Source organism: Lactuca sativa, chromosome 4, assembly GCF_002870075.4.
Source record: "Lactuca sativa cultivar Salinas chromosome 4, Lsat_Salinas_v11, whole genome shotgun sequence".
Taxonomy (NCBI): domain Eukaryota; kingdom Viridiplantae; phylum Streptophyta; class Magnoliopsida; order Asterales; family Asteraceae; genus Lactuca; species Lactuca sativa.
The window spans coordinates 347383173-347402213 of NC_056626.2; the positions used below are offsets into that span (position 1 = coordinate 347383173).

Sequence of the window (19041 nt, forward strand, 5' to 3'; positions counted from 1 at the left end):
TTTTCTTGTATGGTTTTATGAACACATTTGGGTTGATGGTTTTATTATAATTAAAATGAAATTTTTGGGACGTTACACAACCCAAACGACATATCCTTCCTTGCACCTCTCCCATAAGTAGTCCATGAGTAGTATAGTTATCAATGCTTCTTACTTGTAGGTTTATAGGAATAAACCTAAGTATAGTGTCGTAGGTCTAAAGAAAGAACCTAAGTGTAACGTGTCGTAGGTTTATAAAGGTAAACCTATTTGTATATTGTTGTAGGTTTTGGAATACATAGAACTATGAGAGTATGCCCTAGACTATAGTTGTGCTCTCCTTGGAAAGTACTAATTCATTATAGTCATTAGCTCTGATATCAATCTGTCACACCCCGACAGTTGGTGGAAACACTAGGGTTGAGACATAAAACGTTGGATCATAGTTAATAACACATGTTGAATAATACAAAGATTTACGACACATTACAATCTTCCATTAATGTAATATGAGGAAATACATTGTTGTTAATATGAAAGTCGATAACCACTAGAACAAGTTCACCAAACGTCAGTCAAGATCAAACAAAAGGCCTAACAGATTTGCCAAAGATTTAAATAAGGAAATACGTTATTCTATAACACATAGGGTGTGTCTTCCAATTGCCAAGTTCGCGAAGATGCATACGTTTGAAAACAATACGTCAATAATAATGTTTGTGAGTTTTACAAGTTTTCAATTTGTATGTTTTTGTAAGCAAAAGTGTGTTTATAATAATGAATTATGAAAGTAAAATGCAACATGTTTTACCCTTGTAAACCTATACAGTAAAAGAGATTTGTTTTTGATTCTCACTCCATGTATTTTTATAATAAAAAACATGTTTAGAGTAATGAATAATAATAGTGTAAAGTGCAACATATTCTGCCCTTTTAAACCCATACAAGTAAAATATATTCGTTTATTGTTGTGACTCCTTGTGTTTTTATAATCAAAAGTGGGTTTAGACTAATGAATTATAAATGTATAAAGTGTAATGTGTTCTACCCTTGTAAACCTATACAAGTAATAGAGATTTGTTTATCGTTCTGAATCCTTGTGTTTTTATAATCAAATTTGTGTTTAGACTAATCCCATACAAGTAAAAGAGTTTTGTTTATCTACATAACTTAATAAACCTACGCGATAATTTGATGAAATTCGTGCCGAGTTAAAGATTTATTTGTTCAATTAAATTAATATTTGACACTTAACCATTTGAATAAATCATTCTCATTTTATTCTTACACATTCTAGAACGAATTTCCAGGGTTTTATAATGAGCCTATAATTGAGCTACGGACGAGAAAGCCTATAAAGAGCACATTGAGTAGATGCGCCTAAATGATCACCAAAGCTTCATCGATGTTGTGAAAGTATAGAAGAGAATGAACACTCACGTCCATTTTGCTTCGTTTGGCGAAGATTGTACCTAGCAACCACTTGCAAGGTTGTAAACACATATAAGATCAGTATGAATAAGTTCTAAGCTCCTTACGGATTAATGACTACAGAATAGAGGACTTGAACTTATTTTTCATGCTCTTAGTCTATGAAGAGTGTCAATATCATATAAAGATTCTCATAATTATCAAATCCAGAACTGTGTGTGTGTGCGCTTAAGTCCCTAAACTTTAATGAAAAGTTTATTTGACTAATTCGTTCAAGTTGTACAAGAAAGTCAATCAAACTTTTAAAAATGAAGTTGTAAAGTTGCCTATACCTTGTGTGTAAGTTCCTAAACTAGGACTTTAAAGTGTAGTTCAAGTTTTCTAATGAAAATCTGACAGCGTAATAGTTGCGTTTTGACTAAAATCCAAATTTCAACTTATGTGAAATCAACCAATAAATAAAGATTTTGAAACACAAATGTACAAATAAAGTAGTTATTAAACCGACACCATAATAAACTCGCTTTTACCCTATTTCGTTTCTAAGGAAGTTAAATCGCATTTTGTTCACATAGTTTATGTGTTTAGTTCATTCCTTTTATATATATATATATATATATATATATATATATATATATATATATATATATATATATATATATATATGAGAAAATACCGGCTATAGACAAAAAAAGGGGTGGAAATTTAAAAATTTTAGTCACAAAAAAAAATTCCAGTGGAGAGGGGTAATTTTGGTACTTCACATTCATCTTTTCCACAAAACCGGACCCTCCTCTTTGGCCCCCCCACTGGTCCCCCATTCCTCGTTTACGAAGACGAGTCTCCGCATCGACTCTCCACCGACTTCTCCGACAGCACTCCGGCGACCGATGACGACGACGAAACCGGCGACCAAGATCGACTTCCGGCAGTAGAAATGGAGGAGAATCTCCCCAATATTTTGAGTGATGGTTTATGCTCCTGGGTAATTGTCACTTTCCCTTATTTCGATTAATGTATTATATGTTATGAAATTGTTGAAAACCGATTAGATTAGGGCGATTAAACTGGATAAATAGGAAAAAAATGTGATACGAATTGAAAAAAATTGGGGGTTTAGGGTTCCGGTGGCAAGATCCATTCCGCGGTGGGGAAGATCCATTCCGCGGAGGGTTATATCAGTCTGCGGAGGACCCTCCGCGGAGTGAACCAATGTTCCACGAAATATAGAAAAGAGGCTCGGCGGAGGGTGGAGGTCTATCCACAGAGGCTTCTCCGCGGAATGACCTTAAAACTGATTTTGTAAATTTTTTTTAATCTTTTTGTTATATGAAATTAAATTTAAATATTATGTTTTGCAGCACTTAGATCTCAATCAAAAAGCTGAACTAACTTTAAAAGGTGTGGTGGGTACCGTCATTAATAAGTATTTTCCGCGGCTAACACAATCACAACGACAATTATTCGAAGCTTCGTTGTTTGGAATATTTTTAGGGATGCATATCCCACATGGTGATCTGTTACTTGTGCATCTGATGATGTTGCACGAAGTAAGGACTCTAGAAGTATTTGAAATGGGGAGGTTTTTATTTGATATAGAAGGGAGGCATTTGGAATTTGGTGAAACGGAATATATTCTCATTTGTGGTCTAAAAGTTGGTCGTTATGTGGATTTACTCTACGACGAAAAAGGCTGGTCAAATTCAAGTCTCCGTGCTCGTTTGTTCCCAGACATTTCTGATGCACGTTTGCGGTTGAAAGTTTTGGAAGACCTCATTATGTCTCCTAAATATTTGGAAGTTGAAGATGAAGATATTGTGTTGCTTATCCAGCTAGTGTTTGTGTTGAAGGGACTCCACGGACGGGACGTAAAAACGTGCATTCCCGCTGCAATATACAATCTTGCTGATAATAGAGATGATTGGAATAGGTATTACATTTTAAATATTGTGTATTAGTAGAATACAATAATAATAATCATAATAATAAAAATAAAAATACTAATAATAATAATAATAATAATAATAATAATAATAATAATAATAATAATAATAATAATAATAATAATAAGTATAATATTCATATTGCAGGTTTGCATGGGGTACGTATCTTTGGAGGTATACGTCGCGGATGATGCGTGGAGTGTATAAAAAAATAGTAGAATTTAGACAATTCAAGGAGGCCAATCCCGAATCCAAGAAAATACACAAGTATATCGTTCCTGGTTTTATGCTGCCATTTAAGGTTATTTTCTAATAAATTTAATTACTTATCATTGTTTTGTTTTTATACGATAATAACATTCAACTTCTTTCTATAGATCTAGATTTTGGAGACGTTCCCCGAGGCAACCAAATTTTATGTACGCATCCCGACAGAATTGCCAAGGATGAGGTGTTGGAGAAGTAAACCAGCGTTATCTTGGGAGAACTATTGTAGAATTATCAACGTGTTTGTGGTATGCTTTTTATATTAAGGATTATTTATACTTTCAAATTCTACGTATTTGCATTTTAAAGTAACAATTTAATTTTATTTTTAAATTTTTGCAGCCTAACAACCAACCTATTCAAGTGGTGGCAAACGAGACGGAACTAATGTTGCCATTTTATGTTCAATACGTGAATTGGACTCTTAACCATGAAGAGTCTCCTCCACCGCAACAGTCTCCTCCACCGCAACATAGTCCGGTCCGAAATAGTCCACCTGTTGTTCAGTCGCCTCCTCGTAGAAGTATGTACAAGTCAGATACATGTTCGACTGAATCTGCCACAAATGCTTCTTCCTCGCAACAGCTTGAAATAGAAACGAGGGTGGTAAAGAAGAAGAAGAGTAGCACAAAGGCATTAGTGAAGCATCTACTAGGCGTCGTGGCTGAATTATCATCTAAAGTAGACCGTGTATTAGAAGAAAAAGATGAGCCAAACAAACGGTTTGTAGAGGATGAGGAGGAAGAGGGGGAGATGATAAACGAAGAGGGTGAAGAAGCATATTGCCATGATACGCAATTCGACTATGCTGGTTTGGAGGAGAAAATTGTGCCTACACCTACGGAGCCGTCACCAGACTTGGGTGAACATGACACAAAAATAGTGACTCCTATTGGTAGGCCGCAACGAAAGAGGGCTCCAGGATGGTATCAGCTTACTCCGTTCAAAGTGGTAAAAAACTCATATCTTAAACTTGGTATTTTTAAAAAAATACTACATTATTGATAATGATTAAACATGTTGATTTTTTAGGTGCAATCGACACCAAAAGTAAAGAAAATCAGGAAGACAAGGAAGAAAAAAATAGAGGAGAGTCCTAAAAAAACAAATGAGGACATTGTCAATGCAGAGAGTAGTGACGTTCCTTCAAACAATCTCTTGTTGGACAGTATTTATACTATTAGTCCGATGAGTTTTCGGCAATAATGGAGTTTAATCTCTCCCAAACTGATCACTAAACATAGGTTGCATATCCTCCCACTAGATATAGATTTTTGGGCGAGGTTACTTTCTGTTAGTGACAAAGGGTGGTTATTTTCTACGGTAACATTCCTTTAATTAAAATTTTAACTATTTTTTAGACAAAATCTATATAAATAATTCTAACATTTTTATATTAAAATGTACAGCATATTGCTATACGGAGATCCCTGTTGATGGAAAGGCGGCCGACAAACGCTCGGTGGACTCTATATCCTCAAGGAATCAATTTAGAACCCGGAAAATCATATTTATTTAGAAATGTAGCAGATGGTTTTGGAGGTTGTCCTAAATGGAAGGATGTGGATACGATTAGTTAAGTTTAATAATTATTATTTTTTATATATAATATTACTGAAATTACTAGTATTTAATTTATATATTTTTTTTGCAGGTTATATTTGTAATAAATGTTGTGCATGCCCATTGGTTTTTGGCGGTTCTACATTTAGATACCTGGAAAGTAGAAATTTTTGATTCAGCACGAGCTGCAGGTTTTCTCAACGTACAACACTAATGGAGAATTCAAAAGTTTTGGAGATAGTATTATCTCAGAGTTGGATGCCATTGAGTACTGGAGCCATTTCCCCACTGGACACAGAAACAAAGCAAAGGTCGAGTTTATTGATGTTGTAGAGGCCCCACAACAAGAATATAGTCTTGAAAGAGGGGATTGTGGAGTATTTGTATGCATGTTTATGGAAATGATTGTTTCTGGGGTACTAGTGGCGATTTCAAGGACATGTAGGGAAGCTGCATTTCTCTACAGAAATAAGATGGCAACTGTTATTTGGGATACTATATAAGTTGATATTAGGAGCTTTGTATATATATATATATTAATATTAAATACTTGTTTCTAGTATGTAATCGTGTCACTTATGGTAGTATATAATCTTGTAATTATCTTTTATATTTTTAAACATAATTCACCAACAAATTTTACGAAACCATACATTCAAAAAAAAATAAACATTACAAATAACATGAATACATTACAGTAGAGTCGTCTACATAAAAAGAAGGTTTCTTACAACTAACAAACATTAGATAAAACATTGGAAATAAAATACTCATCTACATGAAAAAAAACTTTATCTTTTACCAGATTCCAAACGTCCGTATACTCTAAATCATGTCCATCAAACTCGGATAGGTAATATCCATTCACATCTTCAAGAAGTTCTTCATCATCTGCTTGAGAGCGTCACATTTTCTCTTGATTGTAGCATCGATTGAACCATGTGACCTTAAACTTTAAATCCATCCATTTACTAACAATATCAGGTTTTAGTTGTTCGTGTCCTTGCCCGACCTCATAGTTGAACAAAGCTATGAGGCGGGACCATTCATCACCTACAAGGCAATTCAAGGGAGCCACTACTGGTAGACCCTCATAAATGGTAATCCAGCTTTATATTAGGACCAACAACTCTGTTGGCGTCCATGGAGATGTACAATTTGTTGGAGAGGCTGCATTAGATGGATTTGTTGCATTCGAAGAACTTGGTACATTGGACGCCATTTCTTAATTGATCTACTATCAACTAAAGAATTGAATTTCGTATAGACACTACGTTTAATATATATACAAACATATGTTATACAAAGATATGTCAGTAACGCGGACTGACGAGTCAGTAACGCGGACTTACGAGTCAGTAACGCGGACTGACAATGATTAATATATATATAATGTTTCTTAACGCGGACTGAAGAGTCAGTAACGTAGACTGACGAGTCAGTAACGCGGACTTACGAGTCAGTAACGCGGACTGACAACAATTAATATATATAAAAAGTTTCTTAACGCGGACTGACGAGTCAGTAACGCGGACTGACGAGTCAGTAATGCGGACTTACGAGTCAGTAACGCGGACTGACAACGATTAATATATATCAAAAGTTTCTTAACGCTGATTTAAAGGGCCTTATGGCCGTCATTTGCACTCATCAGTCCCCAGAGTGAAACCCTAGAGCAAATGAGTGATTCAAGTGAGGGAAGGAGCCATTATTGATCTTAGAGTTGTTGTCTAGCAAGGAAAGAGGAGATTTAGCCAAGAGGAAGCAAGATAGGGGTGGATTCTTGAAGATTGAGGTCCAGAACATCACAAATGAGGTACAATCTCGAATCATTCTCTGTTATTGTGATGTTCATGTAGATTTAGGGATTTTGAACCCATTTGTGGCTAGATCTAGTGTCCTCATGGTCGCTTAGCGAGTTAAGGTCCTGGATCTGGACCCATAGAGGTCCAAAGCACCTCTTTACCAAAGCTTTAGATGTATCCATGGAGGTATTGGCTTGGGATCAATGTATTTGAGGCTAAAACACCATTCATGAGCTATTCAATGCTTGATGAGCATCAAGACTTGAACTTTACGTGGTCAATAAGCTCAAGGAGACTGGATCTATAAGTTAGTGAAGTGGATCTGACCTCAGAAGGTCGTTTGGGGTTGTGCATGGAATGCACTCGCCGAGTCCATTCCCAGACTCGGCGAGTTGGTGCGGGTTGTCCAGTGATTACGAACCAGGGGTGGAGTAACCGAGTCGGGTGAGTGACTCGGTGAGTCGGAAGAGATTCAGAGGGATCGGGTTCCCGTAGGGACTCGGCGAGTCCACGCCAGACTCGGCAAGTCAGGTCAACCGTTGACCGTTGACCAGTGTTGACTTGATAGGGGTAGTCAACCTTAGTTGAGAAAGTGTTAATTAGAGATCTATGGTGTTATAGGAGGATTATAGCTCGGAGGATCGAGCACGAGTGATTTCCGGGATTTGCGAGTTATCGAGATACGCGAGGTGAGTCTTCTCACTATACTATACTCGGAAGGGTTTGGCTGTCGGACCGGAAGGTCAGATATGGTATGAGATATATGTGTCATGTGTGATAAGTTAATCGTTATATGTGCTATATATGATATGTTGATATGGGCCGGAAGGCATTATGTTATGGGCCGGAAGGCGGATATGTTATGGGCCGGAAGGCGGATATGTTATGGGCCGGAAGGCGGATATGTTATGGGCCGGAAGGCGTTGTGATGTGGACCGTAAGGTTGGCATGGGTAGGACCAGAAGGTTTACCCAGTCGGGACGGAAGTCCCCTGAGACACATGGACCGGAAGGTCAGGGCCTGGAAAGAGTCACGGGAAGGCACGGGAAGGCACCAGCTCGATTGTGTGTTTACAGTGTTTTGTGTTGTGTGTTTCAGGTTATTACAGTATCACGGGAAGGCACCAGCTCGATTGTACACACCAGAGAAAGAGTCATGTTTTGAGGATCCTGGTTTATCATACAAGTGGAAATGGAGTTATGTTTTGTAATTCGATTATGAATGAGATTTTAAACAAAGTGTTTTTAAGAATTAAGCGATTATTTTAAATGAAAAATTGTTTTGAAATTTTCAGCGTTACAAGTTGGTATCAGAGCCTTGGTTTGAGGGATTCGGATGCGCCTTCGGGTAATTCTGGACTCAAACTGAGGAAGTAAGAAAAATTTTCAAAGAAATAATTTTCTAAAGCGAATAAGAGTTCAAAGAGAAAACGAGAAAGTGCAGTGTGTACAATCAGCCAGAGCCCGAACGGTGATTTCCCAAAATACCCTTACTTTTGTGTTATGAGATATTTATGATGCACTTTATGAGATATTATTGCATGCTAGAGACAGGATAGGTATCCCATATCTTAGGACTAGAGTGGCCTGATTTGTGATGCCTTAGCCTAGGGATTTGCTGTGATATGCGATGTGCTTTTGAGTATGTGATGAGTGAGAATATTTAGTTGGAATCCTTTAGGGAATTTGAGTAGAGGAGTAATCTAGGGGAGATACCTAGATGAGTACTATGGTACCTAAAGAAAGAATAGTTAGAGCCCGCGAGGGGAAGAGTTACAGAGTTCGGTGGTACTTCCGAGGATGAGCAGAGCAAGCGGATTTATCACCCAGAGTGAGTCATATATATTCTTCGATGCTCGAATGCTGCTTGCTTCGTGCTTTGTGGAACTCTCGATGATGGGAGTCAGCTACCAAGCGAATATGACGATATTTAGGAGGTAGATGGCTGGCATCATTAGGAGCTTCAGCAGCTGATGGCAGAGAAGTGTGGGAATCTGGGAAGAGCCTAGGGAGTAACCTTAGCCAGATGAGTGCACTAGCAGAGTAGAGAATTTTGCTAGGGAGCGAGCGCCCGACGAAATTAGTGAACGAGAAGGTCGAGCAGCTACTTAGGAGCTCCGGGATAGTCCGTGTGGAAAGTATGGGTAGATGTGGCAGGTAGTATGGGCCCGTACTACTGAAAGCAGAGGACACATACTTGATATAGGGAATATTCTGAAGGTTCTAACGAGGGGATGGAAGAGTGATGTTATGGTTCGAGTACCATACATCGAAGCGTATTGAGGAGTGATGTTATGGTTCGAGTACCATACATCGAAGTGTATTGAGGAGTGATGTTATGGTTCGTGTACTATACATCGGAGCAGATTGAGGATTGAGGTTATGGTTCGAGTACCATACATCGGAGCGGATTGACAAGTGATGTTATGGTTCGAGTACCATACATCGGAGCGGATTGAGGAGTGATGTTATGGTTCGAGTACCATACATTGGAGTGGATTGAGAAGTGATGTTATGGTTCGAGTACCATACATCGGAGCGGATTGAGGAGTGATGTTATGGTTCGAGTACCATACATCGGAGCGGATTGAGAAGTGATGGTTCGAGTACCATACATCGGAGCAGATTGAGGAGTGATGTTATGGTTCGAGTACCATACGTCGGAGCGGATCGAGGAGTGAAGTTATGGTTCGAGTACCATAAATCGGAGCAGATGAAGGAATGATGTTATGGTTCGAGTACCATACATCAGAGCAGATGTAGGAGTGATGCTATGGTTCGGGTATCATACACCGGAGCGTATTGAGAAAAGATGTCATGGGATGAGTACCATGGCTCGTAGTGAATGATGCTTGTGGTTCTCCGGTTATCCGGTCACGATTGATGAGGTAGAGATTGGACGCTATGGGTTTTAGGCCTGTAGACCATGATTGAGTTTGGAGAGGCGTCCCTCGAGAGGGAGGTTGAGAGCCTATCAGAGTATTTTGTTAAGGAGTTAGAGGGAGGGGAGAATTTCGGTCCGAGTTGAGCAATCAGTCGATAAAGGAGAGGTCACCTTCTATGACATGAGTGGTGCTATTTATGTTCGTGTGTGGAACATGAGAAGCCCGATGTTTAAGTTTTGGGGTTGGGGGTAAAACCCTGCAGGTTGTCATTGATAATGATTTTCCATCAGAGTATCAGGTAGCATGTGTGCTGCGAGACAGTGATTTACCATGAGCAGATAGTAAGATGGGACTGAGATAGTCGAGGACCACGTTACACCTATTTGAGTATAGTAAGGCGTATTGTAGAGGTATCAGTGGGGGAGTCCAGTCGAGTTAATCAGTGTAGTGGTTTTCCTATTTATGTTGGGTATTGAATATGGGAGTGGGTCCCTGTTTTTGGGATGATCCATGTGTTGGAACGTCGGTTGATGAGTCGAGGTGGGGGAATATGATGATTTCGTGGTCCAGTTTATGAGTCAGTGATGTTATTGGACAGTTGAGTTGCTTGGTATTGGATTGGTACGAGACTTGGAACGACTAGAGGCAGTCGTGACGAGAAGTTCTTGAGGATTTCACCTAAGGTTCAGAGTTATGATATCGATTGATTTCCTTAAAGGGGATTATCGGGCGTTGCGTAGCACTTTCCAGGGGCAGGTGCGTTGTTGTTGGTGAAAATAGATCGTGAGGTTGTTGATGTGTCAGATAGTGATGGTTCGAAACCTAAGTGTGGGAGAACCGGGTGGTTTATTGAGAGACCCGGAGATTTGTGCAAGAGCGGTTAGGGGTTGGATGCAGAAACCTGCGGCTTGAATTCATGAGATCAGGGTCATTGGTGATCAAGGAAAGGTGCAGGGCGAGATAATGCATGTGGTATATGTCTGAGAGAAGGATGGGTGTCTCCAAAGCGGGTAGTCAATGATCAGGAATCTGGTGGTGGTCAGAGTCGTCTCAAGTGGAAGGCTCGTAATGATAGTATGGGCAGTTGAGAACTTCTAGGTTGAAAAATGGGTAGAAGATTGTCGAGTAGCCAACTCCCGAGCTGGGATGTGTATTCTTGCTTGGATTTTGAGTAGTAGTGGAAAGGGTTTCGGAAGATCATCAGTGTGTTCTGAAGGGTTAGCGCCTTCCTTGTATTCCAATTGAGTGTTTGGATGCACTGAAGTTCCGCCTCGAGTGATAGAGGAAATGTATTGTTGTATGTGTATGGTGTTGGGAGTAAGGGAATCAGTGGTTGTGGCAGGATCTTGTGATGTTCTATTGGGATATTCCGAGGTATCCGGGTATGATATCTTTATTTCGGAGTTACTCGTGAATCTTGAGTTGAAACGACTGGTGGTGTATCAGGTATCTACGGATCCAGTGGGAGCCCTTCGAGTATGGGCATCCAGGGAGATTATTTAAGAGAGTGAATCTTCGCAAGGGTGGGCATTTTGATATGACGATTGCTTCCAGAGCCTGGGATGCATCTTCGAGTCGAGTATGGGTAGCTGCCTATGATAGTCTGCGAAGCGTGAGCTAATGGGGTCAGAGGGTGTTGTGATACTGCGAGGAGCCGTAGTACTCACTAGTCAGAGGGTGTTGTGATACTGCGGGGAGCCATAGTACTCACTAGTCAGAGGGTGTTGTGATACTACGGGGAGCCGTAGTACTCACTAGTCAGAGGGTGTTGTGATACTGCAGGGAGCCGTAGTACTCACTAGCCAGAGGGTGTTGTGATACTGCGGGGAGCCGTAGTACTTACTTGTCAGAGGGTGTTGTGATACTACGGGGAGCCGTAGTACTCACTAGTCAGAGGGTGTTGTGATACTGCGGGGAGCCGTAGTACTCACTAGTCTGAGGGTGTTGTGATACTGCGGGGAGCCGTAGTACTCACTAGTAAGAGGGTGTTGTGATGCTGCGGGGAGCCGTAGCACTCACTAGTTAGAGGGTGTTGTGATACTGCGGGGAGCCGTAGTACTCACTAGATGGCAAGAGAATGTGATGATGGAATGTTCTCAGATCAGTGTATGATCTGGAAGAGTTTTGGGCTTGAGTAGCCCTAGTATTGAGTTTTGGAGCCTGGGTGTTGAACCGGGGGCGAGAGTGGGGTCTCCGTCTCTGTCGGGAGATGCGGCGAGATGCGCAAGGGATATGCACAGCAGAAACCAGATATCAGAGTTGAGACGATCCTCGGTTGGATTGTATTTTCTCGCATGAGGAAAAGAGAATTTTGTGACTTGCGTGTCCCTAGGCTGGGATAGTGGTCACGGGGAGGAAGTTAGTGGGATATTTGGATCATGATATGGGTGACCTTTGGAGGCTCAGCTGTGAAGTCAAAAGTTGACCTGGTGCTCAGGCTCAAGGAGGGATATGAGAAATGAGCTAGAGCTTATCATGATGATGTCTGAGGACACTTCAGAGCGAGCGAATGATTCTAACGCTCGAAGACATGCTTCGGGCATGTGTATTAGATTTTGGAGGGAGTTGCGACACGTATTTATTGTTGGTTGAGTTATCCTATATCAACAGCCATCATTAGTGCATTGGTATCCCACCCTTTGAGCTGTTGTAGGGAAGGGGGTATTGGACCCCATTTGCTGGGGAGAGGTAGAGCAATGTGTGATGGGAATTACAGAGATTGTGCTTCAGACGTCAAGGCAGATACAACAGGTCAGGCAGAGGTTTTTGACCACTCAGAGTCGCCATAAGAGTTATGCGGACAGGCGCCGGTCCGAGCTCGAATTTTTGGTCGTGACCTTGTACTCCTGAAGGTCTCTCCCTAGAAAGGAGTGATTCGATTCAAGAAGAGGTGCAAGTTGGGGCCCCGATATATTGGTCCATTCCGAGTGATCGCGAGGGTAGGCCGGGTGGCCTATCGTTTGGATTTGCCAGCAGAGTTGGGGCAGATTCACGACACTTTTCATGTGTCGCAACTGAGGAAATGTATAGCCGATGAGTCGGCAAGTGGTTCCATTAGAGGATATTCAGCTGGATGCGAGCTTGAATTGTGCTGAGAGACCAGTGGCAATCAGAGATCGAAAAATCAAGGTTCTGAGGAAAAAGGAGATACCCTGGGTTTTGGTTCAGTAGCGGCATCATAAGGGGTCCGAGATGACTTGGGAGCCGGAGCAAGAGATGCGCGAGCAGCATCCGAAGTTATTTGCAGAGCGAGACTTCGAGGGCGAAGTCTAGTTCTAGTGGGGGAGAATTGTAACAGCCCGGATTCCCAGGTATTAGCTATTCTTATAATTTTTGGTGATTTGTGAGGCGACTCGGCGGGTTGGAGCTCAGACCCGCCGAGTATGATCGCGATTTGGGCGCGGGTTCACGTCCGGACTCGGCGAGTCCAAGAGTGGACTCGGCGAGTCCACGCTGTTTAATGAAACCCTAATTTCTCGGGTTTGATGCATATTTAAAGGGCCTTATCGCCGTCATTTGCACTCATAAGTCCCCAGAGTGAAACCCTAGAGCAAATGAGTGATTCAAGTGAGGGAAGGAGCCATTATTGATCTTGGAGTTGTTGTTTACCAAGGAAAGAGGAGATCTAGCCAAGAGGAAGCAAGAGAGGGGTGGATTCTTGAAGATTGAGGTCCAGAACATCACAAATGAGGTACAATCTCAAATCATTCTCTGTTATTGTGATGTTCATGTAGATTTAGGGCTTTTGAACCCATTTGTGGCTAGATATAGTGTCCTCATGGTCCTTTAGCGAGTTAAGGTCCTGGATCTGGACCCATAGAGGTCTAGAGCACCTCTTTACCAAAGCTTTAGATGTATCCATGGAGGTATTGGCTTGGGATCAATGTATTTGAGGCTAAAACACCATTCATGAGCTATTCAATGCTTGATGAGCATCAAGACTTGAACTTTACATGGTCAATAAGCTCAAGGAGACTAGATCTATAAGTTAGTGAAGCGGATCTGACCTCAGAAGGTCGTTTGGGGTTGTGCATGGAATGCACTCGCCGAGTCCATTCCCAGACTCGGCGAGTTGGTGCGGGTTGTCCGGTGATTATGAATGAGGGGTGGAGTAACCGAGTCGGGTGAGTGACTCGGTGAGTCGGAAGAGATTCAGAGGGATCGGGTTCCCGTAGGGACTCGGCGAGTCCACGCCAGACTCGGCGAGTCGGGTCAACCATTGACCGTTGACCAGTGTTGACTTGATAGGGCTAGTCAACCTTATTTGAGAAAGTGTTAATTAGAGATCTATGGTGTTATAGGAGGATTATAGCTCGGAGGATCGAGCGTGAGTGATTTCCGGGATTTGCGAGTTATCGAGATACGCGAGGTGAGTCTTCTCATTATACTATACCCGGAAGGGTTTGACTGTGGGACCGGAAGGTCGGATATGGTATGAGATATATGTGTCATGTGTGATAAGTTAATCGTTATATGTGCTATATATGATATGTTTGATATGGGCCGGAAGGCATTATGTTATGGGCCGGAAGGCGAATATGTTATGGGCCGGAAGGCGGATATGTTATGGGCCGGAAGGCGTTGTGATGTGGACCGTAAGGTTGGCATGGGTAGGTACGGAAGGTTTACCCAGTCGGGACAGAAGTCCCCTGAGACACATGGACCGGAAGGTCACGGCCTGGAAAGGCGTTTGTGCGTGGGTTGTATTTTGGGGAACTCACTAAGCTTCATGCTTACAGTGTTTTGTGTTGTGTGTTTCAGGTTATTATAGTATCACGGGAAGGCACCGGCTCGATTGTACACACCATAGAAAGAGTCATGTTTTGAGGATCCTGGTTTATCATACAAGTGGAAATGGAGTTATGTTGTGTAATTCAATTATGAATGAGATTTTAAACAAAGTGTTTTTAAGAATTAAACGATTATTTTAAATGAAAAATTGTTTTGAAATTTTCGGCGTTACAGCAGGTGGCTAAAGAAGAATACAAATCCATTAGCAACGGACAGAGTTTCGAGTTTGAAGCCCCTTGGAATCTTTTGAAAAATGTACCGTTTTTTAAGTACAACTTCATTTTGTATTGTTCTTGTATTTCTTTATTTAAATGTAATATGGTCTTTATCCTTTATTTTAAAAAAAATATTTGACCAACAAATGTTACAAAACCATACATTCAAAAAACATTATCTGACAAACAGCTTACGCGGACTGACAAATAAGCTACGCGTAATGACAACACATTTACGCGGACTGACAAGTAAGTTCCGCGGAATACTGTATACTAATTCCTTATAAATTGGACAACCATGAAGAAAATTTACAAGGTGTCGAAAGTTGTGAAAATGAGTTCAGTCAATCATGTATTAAGGAAAAGTTTCTCCAGCCTACCGACTTTTTTCCATAATCTGCAAAGAAGCAATCCTACCACCTTCACGTACGTTACGAAGGATCAGTACAATCGTTTCCAAATTTGTTTCGTGGCATTGGGATGCGTGGTATGTAGTCCCTTATAGTAAATAAATATTTAGTTATTTCAAGTTGTTATATGCCTAATATTCTTATGTTGACTTACAGATTCGTACGTTTCTCACGTCTATGATACCAATCATATCCGTTGGTCAAGTACCTCTAATTGGGGCGTATGTAACATCCATGTACATTGTTGTTGCTTTAGATGGAAATCATGAACCCCTTCTCATAGCGTTTGCCTTGGAACCATAAATTGTGACAATTCATGGTTATGGTTCATGAGGAGGCTTAAAGACTGTTTAGGTGACAATACATAATTTGGTTTCATAAGCCATATGTCTGATTCTATAGACTTTGCAGTCCACAGAGTCTACCCTGATTCATATCATGGCTATTGTTGTAAAAATATAGCCAAGATAATTCGTGCTTCCATCAGAAGCAATACAGTCGTAGAACAGTTGTTCTGGAAGACGTGTAAAGCGTATAATTTATCACAATTTTATGCATGTTTGAACAATTTAAAAAATGAGGTAAATGGGAATGATCTTCATTGGATTGACAATATTCCCATTGCAAAATGGGTACGGGCTTGTTTTCCAAGAGTACGTTTCAATGTTAAATTCATTGACATTCCCGATGTTGTCAATTGGTTTAAAACAAACACGCATGAGTTTCCAATAACAAAAATCATTGAAATTGTTCATGACTCGATGCAAGCAGTGTATCTTCGACGTGTTGCGTTTGGAGGTAATTATAAGTTATGACATCATTAAAAAGGTGAATTGATATATTTATTATACGTTATGACATTATAATTTTTTTTATTGATTCAATTGATTTCACAGGGGATTTTCACAATCTTCTAACCCCTTATGCACTTAAGGTGATTCATAAAAGATTTATCCACTTGGATGGTTGTAGGATTACGCATATTGTTGGCGATAGATATGAAGTGACTAAGTATTCAACAACCGAATATGTACAATTAGACCGTGGTATTTGTAGTTGCGGTAAATGGCAAAATGCGGTATACCTTGTGAGCATGTTATAGCTTCACTACACAGACTCGAAATTGCAGAAATCCATCAAATGGTAAATTTAAAGTTAAGTACAACGGTGTATCGAAATGCTTATCAAACTAAGACAGTCAATCCTATTCCAACCCTTAGGCATTGGGAAAAACCAGTCGAAAGTGTTGTGGTCTTACCTCCATGCCAATTCAATTGAACTTTATTGTATGGATCACAACGAATATTAGTTTGTATTTAGTTCTATTTTAATCGTACTTGTAATGGTTTGTTGGCGTTCTTTACTTTTTAATAAAAAAATGTTTACCTTTAAATAAATAATTGTATTTTCATAATTGTAATATGTATGCATGACAACGACTAGACAAAAAACTATGCGAACTGACAAACGCAGTAACACGGACTGACAAAAACCTCTACGGACTAACAACAACTCTCTACGGAGTGGAAGGGACTATATATAGTCATGGATGGTCGTCGGATTTTTCGTATAGAGTTATAATTTTTTTTTTAAAATTTAAAATGACTTCATCTTCATCTTTGTATATTTGCTCGTGCAACGAAGTTGATTGTTTCTAATGTGATCCGATCGACCCTTTTCTTGCACCATCACCAAATTTAAGAGAGCCATATATGTCGGAGGATACTTTGCAACAACTACAATGGACTGAAGAACAACAAAAAAAAGATAAAAACTCGTCTCGGGCTCTCACTGAACGTCGTGACCTCATTGCGGCGGAGTGCAAAAATATTGAGGAAAGGATGACGATTACAAAAAAAATCAAAGATCATGAGGAATGGATAAAAAACTAAGAAGAATCTCAATCTGTCTGAAAAATGGCTTGCTGACAAGGATGCAGAAATGATAGAACTTGGTAGGTAAAAGGACCGTATGGAAGATAAAATAAGAATAATGGACGACTACATAACAATGGAGAAAGAAAAGTATCCTTTGCAATTCCCTTAAGTTAATTACCGTTGTTGTACGTTTACTATATGTTTCTAGTTTGTTTAATGTATTAACTTCGAGTATTAGTTATTATTCTACTAGTAATTATGCAGTAATATAATCATGATATTACCCATCATCTTTAAAATAAACACACCAGCTCAAAGTAGACAAATTAATGTCCTCTAAAACAAAGCATAATTAATTATAAATACAACATCAATCATTCAAATCAAACGTTGAACAATAGTCTTCTCTCTGCGTCCCACTCGTCCAACGCGTCTCTTGTGTGTCGTTCGTCTCTAGCGTCTCTTGACTCCCTTCTGTCCCTTTCCCTTTTCCTTTTGTGTTACTACCTGATGCCGTACTAGTTTTTCTAGCCTTTTTTGTTTCTTTGGGACCAATGTCGGACAAGTCGCTGCATTATGTGTTGTACTATCACATATACTACACCTTCTTATTATAGGTTCCTCACCTTGTGACGGAATACGATTTCTGTTTCTCGGTCTACCAGCTTGACGTGTATCCATTATCGGGGGTTTCACAACCATCATGTCAGCAGGAATCTCCCAATCACACGGTTCTGGAAGGGGGTAAACCGGCTCCTCATACGTACTTCGGTATGTTTCCATTTTGTAAGCATCTATAGCCAGTTGTCTGAAGTTAGTTTTTTTCAAGTGCTTCAAGAGCATTATCACATGACCACAAGGCAACCCAGTTCCTTCCCAATATTTGCATGTACAAGTCTCTTGCCTCAGATCAACTATGCTACCATGTTTGAAATCATGAACTTCATAAAGTGCATCTGAAACACCAGAAACGGACCATCCTGTCGTACGCTCTTCATTTTTACTAACTACTTTTTCAGCCAACTCGGTTAGCACTGTTGAACGTTTCCCTATAAAGAAGATATATATAATTAACTAATTATTCGACCTAATTAAAGTCAAAATAAAATTCATACCTCCTTCGATGCGACGCTTGTAACACCATTCCTGTGAAAGACGTCGGAAGAACTCAAGAAGAGGTATTATAGGCATCTTCCTTGCATCTACAGATAAAGCATTCATGGACTCTGCACTGTTCGAGGTCATGTAATCGTAACATTTCGACGGCGAATATGCTCTAGTCCATTTAGCACGCGGAATTTCACTTAGATACGCTGCTACTTGCGGCCTAGTAGAACTAAATCTATACCACAATTCTTCAAAAACATTTCTTTTGTAAGCTTTCACAAGCCTCCAAAACAACACTTTTGTTTTATCATTTTTCCCAAACTTGTGTAATATGTTTCCTAGTATATGAAAAGCACACAAGCCATGATGAGCATGTGGAAAAACATTTTCAATACTAACACGAATTGCATCGGCCCTATCAGTTACAAAAGTCAATTCTTGACAATCACCAACACATTCATACAACTTTTCAAGAAACCATGTCCACGTAAGACCACTCTCTTTTTTGCATATTCCGTGCGCAAGGGGCAGTATCTGGTTGTTCCCATCCATAGCTAATGCATGCAATATGGTTCCCTAAAAAGCACCCTTCAAATGGGCACCATCCATAATTATAACTTTACGACAAAAACTTTTGAACGCTCGTATCTGCAATATATAAAAATGGAACACATAAACACTCTATAATTTGTTTATAAAAATTATATATTAAATAACAAGTTTTATGTATTTACCGTGCCCAATGGCATAAAAACAACACTCGAAACAA

The 19041-nt window shown here is 40.1% G+C and overlaps 1 protein-coding gene across 1 annotated transcript; it reads right to left on the bottom strand.

Annotated features, from left to right (window-relative positions):
* Positions 1-17618: 17618 nt before the first annotated feature.
* LOC111910670 (uncharacterized) lies at positions 17619-18824 on the bottom strand. The gene is made up of 2 exons (XM_023906505.2): positions 18281-18824; positions 17619-18214 (listed from the first exon to the last, which is right to left on the bottom strand). Exons 1-2 carry the CDS (start codon positions 18822-18824, stop codon positions 17619-17621), a joined length of 1140 nt encoding a protein of 379 aa, XP_023762273.2.
* Positions 18825-19041: the final 217 nt, after the last annotated feature.